The sequence below is a fragment of the Ictalurus furcatus genome, chromosome 10 (genome assembly GCF_023375685.1).
Source record: "Ictalurus furcatus strain D&B chromosome 10, Billie_1.0, whole genome shotgun sequence".
Classification (NCBI taxonomy): domain Eukaryota; kingdom Metazoa; phylum Chordata; class Actinopteri; order Siluriformes; family Ictaluridae; genus Ictalurus; species Ictalurus furcatus.
Window position 1 is genome coordinate 28,613,294 of NC_071264.1, and position 13,837 is coordinate 28,627,130.

General features: G+C 45.5%; 1 protein-coding gene across 12 annotated transcripts in view; it reads right to left on the reverse strand.

Moving 5' to 3' along the window:
- The window catches only part of LOC128613895 (centrosome-associated protein CEP250), a 178,226-nt gene that overhangs the window by 41,468 nt on the left and 122,921 nt on the right, over positions 1 to 13,837 (reverse strand). For 10 of the 12 annotated variants that reach the window (XR_008386954.1, XR_008386956.1, XR_008386955.1 and 7 more), the window contains 5 exons: positions 7,777 to 7,902; positions 6,793 to 6,882; positions 5,420 to 5,482; positions 611 to 790; positions 285 to 377 (listed from right to left, as the gene is read on the reverse strand). Coding sequence is in view for 9 of the 12 variants with exons in the window: in XM_053635059.1 (XP_053491034.1) it covers positions 285 to 377; positions 611 to 790; positions 5,420 to 5,482; positions 6,793 to 6,882; positions 7,777 to 7,902 (552 nt within the window). In the remaining 3 variants the exon portion in view is untranslated. The remainder of the gene's footprint in view (positions 1 to 284; positions 378 to 610; positions 791 to 5,419; positions 5,483 to 6,792; positions 6,883 to 7,776; positions 7,903 to 13,837) is intronic. The other 2 variants (XM_053635054.1, XM_053635057.1) reach the window with 2 other exon arrangements.

Sequence of the window (13,837 nt, forward strand, 5' to 3'; positions counted from 1 at the left end):
AAGCAAGAAGAGGAAGAGGAGGAAAAAGAGGAACAACAAGCAAGAAGAGGAAGAGGAGGAAAAAGAGGAACAACAAGCAAGAAGAGGAAGAGGAGGAACAACAAGCAAGAAGAGGAAGAGGAGGAAGAGGAGGAAGAAGAGGAATAACAAGCAAGAAGAGGAAGAGGAGGAAGAGGAGGAAGAAGAGGAAGAGGAGGAAAAAGAGGAATAACAAGCAAGAAGAGGAAGAGGAGGAAGAGGAGGAAAGCGGTTGGAGCAGTTGGACTGGAGTCTAGTAGCTGTACCTGTGAGTAGCAGGTGGTGTACTGGTGCTGCAGCTGATTCAGTTCAGCCTTGAGCTCCACCCCTCTCTCTTCCTCTTCTCCTCTCTGAGCCTCCTGTTCAGAAAAAAACACTCATTCTCGTCATTCTCACGAATCTAACATGCTTTCAAGTCTTCAGGTTAATCTCCGCCCACCACGGAGGCAGTCTGAGGGTTCGACAGTTTCCCCAACTGATTTAACATTTATGGAAGGAGTCTCCAGTGTCAGTCCTTTGTACTGTAAGCGGTAGTTTCATGTTCCCTCCGTTTCCATACGTTCCCTGAATTTAAAGTGTCTGACGCCCTTACCCGTTCTCGGAGCTCTCTCTGGCAGCTCCTGAGCTCACCAGTCACCCGCTGCAGTGCATCCTGGGAGGCGATGAGCTGCCGGCACAGCTCGGCCGCCTCCTCTTCGCTGGCACGCGCTTTCCGTCTCAGAAACTCCGCCTCCAGGCTCAGAGCGGCTACGCTGTCCTCGCGCTCGTCGAGCTGTTGGCACGCGTTAAAAAAAAAAAGAAAAATATCAACAAAAGACAAAAACAAAACCTAGCTTCATCAAGAAAGCGGACCGATCGGATTGATTAAAAGTGGACAGAACGCCAGAAAGTGGAATGAAAACACTGACAATTTATAAAAGAAGAAAAAAAAAAAAAAAAAAAAGAGAAATGGAAATAATCGCTTAAAATAAAATAAGGAAACGATAAGAGCGCAATGGCAGAGTAAGAGCTTCGGTCCATTTCTGTTTCCTCGATGTAATGCTGTGTTTAGAGGCAATTTGTCACTTTAAGGAAATGGCTCGATTTGGCCCGTCTTCATTTAATGGCAAATGGCTAATACGGGCTCCGACCGTGCTGCTCCTCGTTCGCTGAAATGACTGTGGATTACACATAATTATCTGTTAAACTATCCCTCATCCCCCTGCTTCTGCCAACGTAATAATCCAACGTCCCTTAAAACACGACGGGCAGAGAGCTTCTGCTGAAGATTAAATAGCACACCAATCACTTTGTCGCTAATTACGTCGAAAACGCAGGAAAAGCATGGAACGTTAGTAAAAATGTGCAGCAAGGGCATTAGGTTGGACTGAGGTTTACCACACACACACACACACACACACACACACACACTAGTGTTTTCATTCCACAAACCAAATCCTGAATTATTTAAGCTTCTGACATCTAAAAGACTTGATGGCTTCACCACAGACTCTATGTTTACGCACAGATTTCAAAAGGCTGGTACGGGTACCGAGTACCGACGCAGAAAGCAAGTATTACGGTACTCAAATACAACGTCGATATCTCAAAGTTACGCCGTATTGTTTCACAGTGCGCGTTCAGATGCTACAAAAAGTCGTCGTTCCCATATAAGAAGAGCTTTCATCACGCGGTCCGATACGAGACTCTCGGCGGAAGCGTTCGCGCCACGGTGCCGAGCTAATTCGAGTGCTCCAGTTCTAAGAAAGTCTGGTTTTATATATCGATAAGGCGTTATGTCTAGGGAAACAGGAAGTAACGTGACCCAAACTGAACTAATCACGTTGCAGCTCACTCCAGGTTTGAAGCAAGTTCCAGACCTGTGGTTTTCAACAGGACCAGGGACTGCTCCAGGGCTCAGAAATAGCTTTCACACTTCAGCAAGCGTACCGAACTCTCAGGGCAAATGATAGGAATCCGGCGAGGGTGAGGGAGAGGGTTCTGGTATCCAGCATCATCTCAGGCTCGGAAGCAATCATACGACGTCCTGTAAATGTCAGCAGATATGAAGTAGGAAGTACCTGACGCTCTCACATCTCAGGTATGTGTGTTTCCCCTACAGCCCATCAGTTTACCCCAAAACGTTAATGAACTACTCCTAGCATTTAAACAGAGCGCACAGTGGCATCGTGGAGCAGCTTTTAACGAGCCTCCGTGTCTCCTGACCTCCGGCGTCCGCCGCGTCCTCTGCTCTCTCCCCGTCGTTCATCATACGCTCTATAAAATCATTCGCGTTTTCAGTTTTCTTCTGGTTTCTTCTCTCATCGTCAGGTTCTTCTCTTTTCGTTTGACTGCTAAACACAACGATGACAGAAATTCAGTTGTCCTGTGGCCAGGAGGGGTTTTTTTTTTTTTGGTACCTTTAAGTATGTATCTTACTCTGGGAAAGTGACCGTTACTCTAAAATATGTTCGCCTTAAGGTCATCTATAAGTTAGTGCGCTCCAAAAGAATGGAAAAATTCGCATTTAGAAGATATTTACAGTCCATCTCTACCACCGTTACGGATCAACGACGTTGACGACGTCGTTCTGCACTTCAGCTTCTGATCAGATTTTCTGTCCAATCAAATGCTCTCTAGAATCTGAAATGTTCCACCCCCAAAGATTAGAAAAATCCACGGTACTCACTGACAAGTACGGCTTTGCCCGGGCTGTGAGGTAAGATGAACGCCGTTGGCTATTTAAAAAGGTGGAGGACCGACTTGATATGTCCCGCCCTGACTTCCTGTTTCAGTGGAAATTCACGCCAACACTTCGAATAACGAATACAGCTACGCGTTTCGAGGCACTTCACGGGGACTTTAAAGCTACGCCATATCCGTATTCCCATGGGAAAGACGTATACATTGTAGCTCATTACCCATAATCCTCCACCAAGCCACGTTGCACTCAAGCACCCGTGCTGAATTCGATTCCACTTCTTGCGCGACAGCCGAGCTAGGGTGGGTGGGCGGAGCTAATAATAGTGCAGACCCCTGATTGGTCAACTGTCCTGAATAACGTCTCTGACCGAACTCTCACTCCCACGTGTTAAACGTCTACGTGTACATGTACGTAAATAAAACGTTTATTCGTGTTACTTACCGTATATACGTATATTCGAGAAGTGTTACCGTCGACTCGTAGAAGTATTGGCACCCACTCTTCTGGGAAGGCTTTCCACTAGATTTTGGGGCGTGGCTGTGGGGATTTGTGTTCGTTCAGCTATACGAGCGTTAGTGAGATCAGGCGCTGATGATGGGATGTTGTGGAGGTCTGGGGTCCACGCACACACATCTGAGAATATAGATTCATGAGGGAGAATTCAAGATGCTCGTTATACATAAAAAGAAGACTCATTTTCGGTCAGGGGGGAAAAATATCGCGTGGAAATACATCATTGCGTGTCATATGATGCATTCGTATTTTTTTTTTTTTTTTAAGTGCTCATTTTCATACAGGGCGCCAATAATTTACGAGTCGGCCGTATCATTTGTCAGCGGTTTCCACCACAATAGCCTGCAAATAACTGTTTTTTTTTTATTCCCCCCCCTGTTCTTGACTGGGTTGCGCGTCTATAGAAGTGCACGCGAGTATATCCACGTGTTATACAAAGCGGACTAGGATTTTCCGTCAGACTCGCGTACAGTACTTCCCTTCATACGAGCCTCTAAAAGCCTCTCAGTGTGGCTCACCTTTCAGAGCGCTCGCCGAGGGAGCCGCACACTTTCGGTTTCACGACCGCCTCCGAATAAAACGCTCTGTGACGCTATTCAAGTCTCGCAGCGGCAGGTTGAAGCGCCCGAGCCAGAGCGGTGACAAAATACAGAATACAGAGATACGTTTTCCTGACCTTCTTGGAAAACGTTTAAACGGTGACTCCACTCATCATGACCTCCATGAACCTGTCTCTCTCTCTCTCTCTCACACACACACACTATATACTATACCATACAACAGCACCACCAGGGCGCATGCGATCGACAGCCAAATCCGTGTCGAATTCAGCCTCCCCGCAGCCATGCAAACAAAAATGTCTCGTAGGGCCTTTAATGAGTTTTCGACTCAAAGTGCCGACTTGTCCTTTACGAACCGACAAGCTCCTGTGGTGACGGGGCCGGCGCGTGAAAGTTGGCGCGAGTGAAATGAAGGACTGTAAGTAAGTGTGAAAATATAGTGCGGTGTGGGCCCTTGGCAGAGGCCTCCATTAATCAAGCTGTCTGCAGTCTGTTTTGAGAGTAATCTTGTCCAACCACCGGAGAAGCACTTAGCGGTAAGTGGCGCTTGGACGGCCTTTGAAGGCGGTGCTTTATTGCGGCCCAGAAACACAGCCAGGCCGCGCTGGGAATACATTCAGACCCGGGGCTCGGAGGCTCCTCTCACTCTCTCTCACACACACACACACACACACACTTACCCAATATACTAATCAGTTATTCATCTTAAAGATTATTCATCTCTCAATATTCCATGTATGACACTTATAGAGTGGTGTTTTTATAGAAATGAAAAAAAAAAAAAAAATCAACAATCTTTTATTGATTATTTATTTTTTTTGTACATTAGATTTGAACTATTATTCTTCGCTGTACTTTTACTGCTACGTTACTTAAATCATCATCATTCTTTTACTCCATTCATTCGATATATTTTATTCTGTTATGATGTTCCTTTACTGCTATTATTCATTTCATTATTATACCACGGCCTGTCGGAATACACGATCCCGATTGGCTGGAAGGTGTGCGTCCGACCCGTATAACGCGCGCGGAAGTCGTTCCGGTCGGTTTGATCGCCGCGCTAAATTAACGCGCTGCCTGTAAACGACGGTAACCATAGCGACATACGGCACGTAAGCTCGGCTTCGATATTAGTAGAGACGCGGGACGGACGCGGGTAATTTCACACACGTGTAATCTCTCTCTCTCTCTCTCTAATAATTATTTATTATAATTCATTCGAATAAATGTCATCTTATCGCACTATTTTATCTCCGTGTATGATTGAGAGCGGGCAGAATTCGAGATCTAATGCAAATGGACGGGTATTTTTATCATTCCGCCTTTCGGTCAGATTTTGTGCCGCAAACATCAGACAGCTTTACCGTGCTGGGAAGTGACCGCGGTGTAAACGGGATCATCCACGGCTAGGTGTATATATATATATATATATTCCTGTAGTATAAGAGGAATAAAGCACTTCGAGTCACTGATTCTTTTCCAAACCAGCACCCCAACACCAGTGTGTTTTATCCCTTACCTGTTGCACCGCTGTCAGCCAATCAGAAACACAAACTGTCTGTTTAAACAGCTACAATTAATCCTGTGTCAGTGTTGAAGCTCAGCTGAATAAAGAAGATTCTGACCAAACAGAGACAGAGACCTTGTCCTTGAGACGCCGCTGTTCGTCCTTCAGTCTCTCCGCCTCCTCCTCCTGACCGCCGTCCTGACAGAGACGGAGAGGTAGAGCAAGAAAAGACTCAACGTGTACCAAATCGACCAGATAGAAAACCATGTAACGCCGGTTAATGTTAGTAATACTGTTAATAATAATAATAATAATAATAATAATATAGTACGCTACTGTTTCTATAGTGACGCCTCGTTCGCAGGGACTCGCACGGGGGATGATTATTGATCTGGTGACGTTTTCTGTTAAATGGTTACGAAAGCACTCGGCGCTTTATAACAGTCAGAGGTACAGCTGTAACTTGAAGTCTTCCGACATTTGTTCGGAGGCTGGGGTGGGGGGGCGGGGGTAGTTGTTTTAATTTTTATAGGAAAATAAGCGAGTCTGTGGAGGACGTCATGACTCCGCGTCATCACACCGCTTGGCTAGAACCGCAAGTTCCTTCCATCGTGTTTTATTGCTTACGAAGCGGACCCTGCGAGTTCACGTTCCGCTTTAGCGTCGAGCCAGCACCAGTGAATGAATTCAAAATCAGCCCACGTTTCCCGTCCGTGATGAACCGGGTTCGCTGTGCGGGCGTGGAAGAAAAGCCGGAAGCGATAGCGCAGTGAAAAGACACGGGGAAGGAAAGATTTCCGTTTCAAAACGAGACTTTTATACCTACTTTCTTTCCAAGTGTTATTTCTGACGATGCTTCCGCATTGCCGTAGACGAAATAATGGCCATGTCGATAAAGCCCGGTAAATGGGACCGAACTGAATTGAACGCTTTCATACAAAGTGCGTGCCGGGTGCTTTAGACCTCTCGGTTTAGCCTGGATGTGGTGTGGAGAGAGCGTTACTGTGAGGGCGCGAGCGCTAGGGGCAAGAATCGTTTGTATGATGCATCGTGATCAAAAACGCAATTCTCGACACTTTTCGCCTTTTTACCTCTCACTCCGGCTGATTCTTGGAAGCCGTGTTGGCGCACAGACGTAGAGCTACACACACGGCTTCTGGTTTGACCAGGCCTTTGCGATCCGCGAGATCTCTTACACCGAGATGAAACACTTATACTTATAATACACAGCCCTATCGAAACTGTACGACGACACAAAAGCTAGAATAATGCACGTGCACAGGATCGTATCGTGACGCACGTGAAGTGAGCGCCACGCGGTGGTCAGGCGAGACGAGGCCGGCGTGCCGTCGTGCTTTTCAGCTTCCTCTAAACTGTGGAACATTCTGGATGTGGGTAAGTTACACATGTGGGTCGGAGTGCTTCGCAGTGTGCGTGTGTGTGTGTGTGTGTGTGTGTGTGTGTGTGTGTGTGTGCAGCTTTATACGGATGTACTTGACTCCGCTGACCTCTCTGTCTTTCTCCAGCAGTGCCAGCATCCTGTCAACCTCTCGCTGGAGCTCATCAATCTGGACCTCTTTCAGACGCTGCTCTTCTACCTACGCACACACACACACACACACACACATATATATATGGAGGTGAGGCACGATGGGAATGAACACTGGTGCTGTTAAGTGTCAAGCGGATGCCTTTGCATAATACACATCACACCTTTGAAATGATCCATTAGCGAGTGGCGGTGCGAGAACCGCTAAATGAGGTGAACTGACTCCACGGATAAGAAGACACAATATCCTCTTGTGCAGCGCTGCACGTCTTCGCCGCTCTCTCGTTCCTATTCAGCGTGAGAGAAGCCCACTCGTTCAGGCCCTGGAGGCCTTGTATGAATCAGGGTGTGAGAGGAGCTTCATCTCTCACCCTCTTCTGCACTTAGCCCCCCCCCGCCTCCACCGCTCAGACATCATCTGATTTATAATTTTAATACCACTAATATCCGACGCCCACTTTCCAAAATGCCATTTTCCAATTTGCGTCAAAGCGTGTGAGCATTTTTCTTAATGTGGCTTATGACAAGCGTGGCGGATGTGCAATTTAGATGGAGGATCCTGCAGGCCCGCTTTTCTGTGTTTGTCTTCATCGACAGCTTGTGCTCTGGGTTTTTTTTTTTTTTTTATCTTGGGGTTGGGATAAAATTGCCCGCAGGAAAGGGGGGGGTGGGGGTGGGGGGGGGACAACCCCTGTATAATCCCATAATTACATTTCTCATAATAAGAATTATGATGGTGGTAATGATAATGTATTAAAATATGCATTACCATTAAAAAATAAAAAAAAAAAAAAAAAAAAAAAGCAAGGAACGGAACACGGGGCGGCTTTGTGGTCGTTATATGAATATTTATGTTAATTAAAACAAGGCCTGTGCTCCGCGATATCTTGCCCGCTAATAGGAGCTGAAAAGCGAGCAGCGGAGTAATAGGCGGTGATTTTACCCTCAGGGTGGCGTTGTGTAGCTCGTCTCTGATTCGGCTCAGCTCTCTCCGGCACTCGTCGTCTCGGACCTGCAGCTCGGCGTGGGCCTTCTGGAGACTCCGCAGCTCCGCGCTGCGCTCCTGCTGCTTTAAAAAAAAAAACAACAACAAACAAAACCACAAACGCACACACACACACACACACACACACACACACACACAGTGATGGTCACACACAAGTCTCCAGCAGAAAGAGAGAAGGAAATATAAATATAAATGGGAATATATAAGAAGGGGTTTACAGAGACAGACTCCGGATCTGTCTTCTCTGAACGCGTACTAAGGATAAACGCCAAAGCTTTCAAGAATCCTGAAAAGTAGGTAGCGACATCATGCTAGATCTTGAAATAACAACATAATATCTTGGAAAAAAAAAAAAACAAGACATCTCAAAATCGACATGAAAAAAAAATCTGATAACTTGAAATGGCACGTCTTATGACAACACGATATCTTGAAATAACAAAATAACTTGTCCTTTCAAGATATTAATTCAAGAAATTAAAAAAAAGAAGAAGAGAAGAGATAGCTCGAAATGATTACATCTTGAAAACGACGACATAAGACACCGTCTCGGATAACGAGACAAACGACGTGACTTTTAAATTGACGTCTTGAAAAAATGAGATCTCTCAAAGTGACGTGTCTTGAACGACAAGTGAAAAAAAAAAACAACACGACGTCGTCTTGCAAAAATGAGATACGAGATAACCGTGACATAGCGACGTGATAACTTGGGGGGGGGGGGATAGATGAGGTAACTTGAAATTAATATATCTTGATAAAATGAGATATCTCAAAGTGACATATCTTGAAATGACGAGTAAAAAAAAGAAAAACCCCCAACAGACTATCTTGCAAAAATGAGATACGAGGTAACATATCTTGAAAACAACAAACAACAACGAGATAACCTGAAATGAACAATGTAATATCCTGGAATGATGAGTTAAATCAAATAACGTCAAATTATCCTGCGATGCGGAGATATAAAGCTGACATAACATCTAGAAGTAACGAGATAGTAAGGCAAAATATTGAGATAATAAGCGGAAATAACTCAACAGCTCGAGACTTCTTTGTATTCACATTTGAAATCCAAATGAATTTCAAAGTGTGATACAATGCTGCAATAACTGAAACTCCTCTAAGTTCTCTCTAAAAGTTAGCACGCAGCCGTGGGCCGGGGTCGTAGCTGAACGTTAAAGAGACCCGAGTGCACGGTTCCTCCGCTTATCTCCACCTGCAATTGACCTTCATCGAGTGTTACTCTCGTCGCCAGCGTAACCGCCACCTGCTGTCCCATCGTGCTGTCAGAGTGGGGGGGAAAAAAAATAGTAAAAACAAACAAAAAAAAACTACGGAAAAAAAAAAGAACCCACAGGAACAAGTTGTCAGAAATGAAATTTCAATTCATCCAGTCCCCTTATACACGAGCGCGGGGAGCTCGGTGAAGAGCGAGCGGATGGGGATCAATAGTGTTTAGACAGCGGAGCAGATTTTCTAAGCGCCAGATCAATAGGAAAGAGAGAGGAGAAAAATACCCTGGCTTTTCTTTGGGTGTTGTAGTAAATACGAACAAATCAGTGGCCTTAGGCTAAATGGATTGACCAGCTGTTTCCGACTCCTGCGCTGTAAATAAAGATCTATTGGGAAGCTCTGACTGAGACCTAGAGGTGTGTGGAGAGAGAGAGAGAGAGAGAGAGAGAGAGAGAGAGATCGAGGCATGTCGAACACACACTCACGTCGACATGCGCTAAGAGCGTGTAGAAGAATCGGGGTATGGAGTCACGTGCACAGTCGAGTGCGGTGCAGAAAGTTTGTACACCCTTACCTTGCGCCATTTTTTACAGACGTCCCTTAATTATCGCGAGCAACTCAAAGTCTCTAAAGACTTCTTCAGGTGTCCTGCTGCCGCTTTTAATTCTCACGACTTGGTTTTCTTGATTGAGTGCCATTCTGTCAATGAGAATAACCGACAGACAAACACGGAAACACGTGAAGACGGGATTATTTCTGAATAACGATCGGATCGTTTTCTGCCGGTCACGCTCAGGCGCTTTGATATCTTTTTATCTCCTCCATCTTCATGGGAGGTCAATATTCCCTCTATTCAATCGTTCGAGAGCTGTTTTTGTCTCGTTAAACGCCTTAGAAAAGACTTAAACCAGGCACGCTTACTGTAACGTTCAGAAAGTATGTTGTAACATGATTTCATTTCATGAACGTGCGGTTCTGCCACGTATAATAGAGACCGGGGAGGGGGGGGGGGGTGCAAACTTTCGCGCAGGGCCTCGGGTCGTCGCTTCGATCGCGTAGAGTTTTCGCGAGGAGCGGAGAGCCGTCCTTGGTTAAACGAGAGAAACTTCGCGTCTGCACGCCGGCCGGAACGACAGGGCCCAACTTGATCGCTTCAGCAACTTTGCTCTAATTACCGACGGCTCTGCGGGCGGCGGCGAGCTCGCCGGAGCCGGGCGAGCGTGATATATGGAGGCACTCGAAGGCCGTAGCCTAAACAAAAAACACCTCGGCCAGGCCAAAACAATAAAGAGCGGCGCTGACTTCGCTCCAAATGAAAACATTCATCAATATAAGGGCAGAGAAATATGGAAATAAAAGTGCGAACTCCATTATTGGCTGCTCGGCAGGACCGACTGGGAGCCTGGGCCATGTTTGCTAAAGTGACAGGGCTTGAGAAAGTGTCTAGCTCTCTAATATTCAGTCCATCTCAGGAGCCCATCTGTTATAAGTCTACACACACACACACACACACACACACAGAGAGAGAGAGCTGAAAAGTGATTGATAATCAACCCCATTCTGCCAGTCAGAAAGGATGCCAGCGATGTGAAAAAGCCGTGCTGTGTGACTGGACTAACATGCTGTGTTTGCCTAACACTCTGAGTGCACACACATGTCCAGCTGTGCCCAAACACACACACACACACACACACACACACACACCCCATCTTTCTCTCTCTCACCCTCAACGATGATTTACAAAGTGCAGCATGTTTTTACAAATGTTCTAGAATGTTCCACACACACATTCACTCAACATGGCCTCACACGTACACATTCATAAACCTCAGCGTGACCACCTTGGGGAAAAAAACCCTCCTTTTTAAAAAAAAAAATAAAAAAATGAATTAATTAACACATCAAACATTTTATACATTCATTCATAGTTACGTTTAATTTTGTCGCACAGTTAAAAAAAAAAAAAAAAAAAAAAAAAAGTTAGTACTTCAGTTATCCCACGAAGTTAATACGACCGAAAAAAAACAAAAAACCAACAACCTCCGAAGCACAAAGCGTAAACTCGTAAATACCGTAACGTTTCAGCTTTACCGCTGGCACTGGAGACTCCTTCCATAAATGTTAAAAACGTCAACGTGATAACAATCACACCTTTTTGTTTAACATTTTTTTTTTTTGATTGTGTTTATGTAGAGCGTCTGCTACACGAGCCATATATACATGCTCACTACAGAAAAGATGAGAGCTTTAGACCGGCGCTGCTTTTAAAGAAAACTTATCCAAACCTTCTGGCCAATCAGATTCGAGAATTGAACAGTGCTGTTATATATAAAACTGTAAGTAACTGTCTCGTGACATACAGACAGAGAGGATATATATATATATACGTATAGAAAGAGAGAGAGAGTTTATAGACATCGCCAGACCCTCTTCACTACACAACCCTCCACCTTCCATAAACAACCTATAAACACTAGTCCTGTATGCACAAACTGACATTAAATATTTACACCCCTTCCGGTTAATTCTACCTTTTTCCCTGAGCTCTTTCCTATTTCTTGTGCCGTAACAGGCTTGGTTTTTAAATATTAAAGCTGTTCATCTCTGCAAACGAACGCTGCTTGGTATCCTACTCTCCCTCTCTCTCTCTCTTTCTCAGCCACCTTATGAGATCGCATTTCCCCAGACAGGAGAGTGAAGAGCGGCTGCCGTTATTAACCCTGTCCGTGAGGGCTTCCGGGCGACTTCGACATTGAGGTCCACGTTAAAGTTTTTCCCCCTCTTTTGACACGTCAAAGCACGACTGAGGTGGACTGATTATGGCCACAGTGCTCTTTTTTTTTTTTCTGCCCGCTCCTAGGCTGTGTTTGATGCCAGGTGTCAAAAAGCACTCGTCTCGCTGCCTCTCTTCTCCCTGTCTTTAGTGAAACCCATGTTTTATTCATGAAAGGGAATTTTTGGCTTCGGGGAAACTCCCAGAGCACAACTATTACTCATTACTCCATGAGAAGTAATTTGAGGGCTGGGGGTTAATTAATTCACTATGATTAAAAAAAAAAAAAAAAAACGAAAAAGAAAAAAAGTGAGATTTCCTGGCGGACAGGTGAGACAAAACATGCTCGTGGAAATGTACGTCACTGAAAAGACCGAAGACGGCTTTGACAGTTTGGTGGACAGGTCTGTCCCCGACTTCATCACCTGGTATCTTGATTGCTGTGTGTGTGTGTGTGTGTGTGTGTGTGTGTGTGTGTGTGTGTGCGTGTGTTCCCAGACCTGGCCTCCATGCTCTAATGGGTAACTCTGGGCACTTGAGCAGGCGCCAGCCCCGGGCTATTCTATAAGTGGTCTTTACTTTTACTGGGAGAGCTCAGGTGGTCTCTAGGGGGGACGGGATGAGTGGTGGATGGAGGGAGTAGAGGGAGGAGAAGCTCTGCTTTCTCTTTTCCTACGCAACCCTCTGAATAATATATCCATACATCATCAAGGCCGTGTCAGAGGGTGATTCACGGCGCAGGACTTGCCCAAACCACCATGGTATTAGCTTTAATAATGCAGGCCTGGGTTAGGCGCTTACTCTTTCCTGACAAATATGGGCAAATCAATTAATTCCCACTGACATTCTCCCCCAAAGCATGTAATATAAATTCCATGTGGCTCTAGCTTTCGTGCTTTTTTTTTTTTATTCCTTCGTCTCCAAAATAGAGGGCAAATATCAGAGTCAAATCCTCGCTTTCAGCCTCTAATTTCTGAAACCCGCAACAAGGACAGGATGTCTGTTATCGCTGTAAACATCACTTAAAAAAGATCTGATGATGAGCAGATGGAGAAATAAGTGTATTCTGGTTTCTTTGAGCACTAAAGGTGATCTTAAGGTGAGCTATGACTAACAATCTTGATCTTATTAATCTTGACTGACAGTGCCTTAATGTTTAAACTCCATATCGGTAATGTTGCTAGAACATCCTAAGGCCTACAAGGGTCCGCTTCCGTTCGGATATTACTCCCATCACGCTGATTCCTTCGAGCTACTGCTCACATCTGTAGCACAATGGTGTCATCCTGAGGCCTACAAGGTTCTGTTCCTTTTTAAAATCTACTATTGCCATCTACAAGGTTCTACTCCAGTTGGGATCTTAGTACCTTCGTACTAAGGCCTACAAACTTTTGTTCCCATTCGGATGCTACTCCTGCCACACTGATGTTTTCTAGCTTCTGTTCCCACTTGGATCCCAATGCTATCATTCTGAGACCTACAAGGTTCTGCTCCATTTGGATCCTGTAGGCTTCAAAATGACAGCAGCAAGGTTAACACGGTTCTGCTCCTTTATGAAATCCACAAGATTCTACTCCTCTTTGGATCTGACTATGGTCATCCTAAGAGGCCTACCGGGTTCTACTCCCGTTTGGATCCCACTATGGTCATCCTGAGGCCTACCGGGTTCTACTCCCGTTTGGATCCCACTATGGTCATCCTAAGAGGCCTACCGGGTTCTACTCCCGTTTGGATCCCACTATGGTCATCCTAAGAGGCCTACCGGGTTCTACTCCCGTTTGGATCCCACTATGGTCATCCTGAGGCCTACCGGGTTCTACTCCCGTTTGGATCCCACTATGGTCATTCTAAGAGGCCTACCGGGTTCTACTCCCGTTTGGATCCCACTATGGTCATCCTGAGGCCTACCAGGTTCTACTCCCGTTTGGATCCCACTATGGTCATCCTAAGAGGCCTACCGGGTTCTACTCCCGTTTGGATCCCACTATG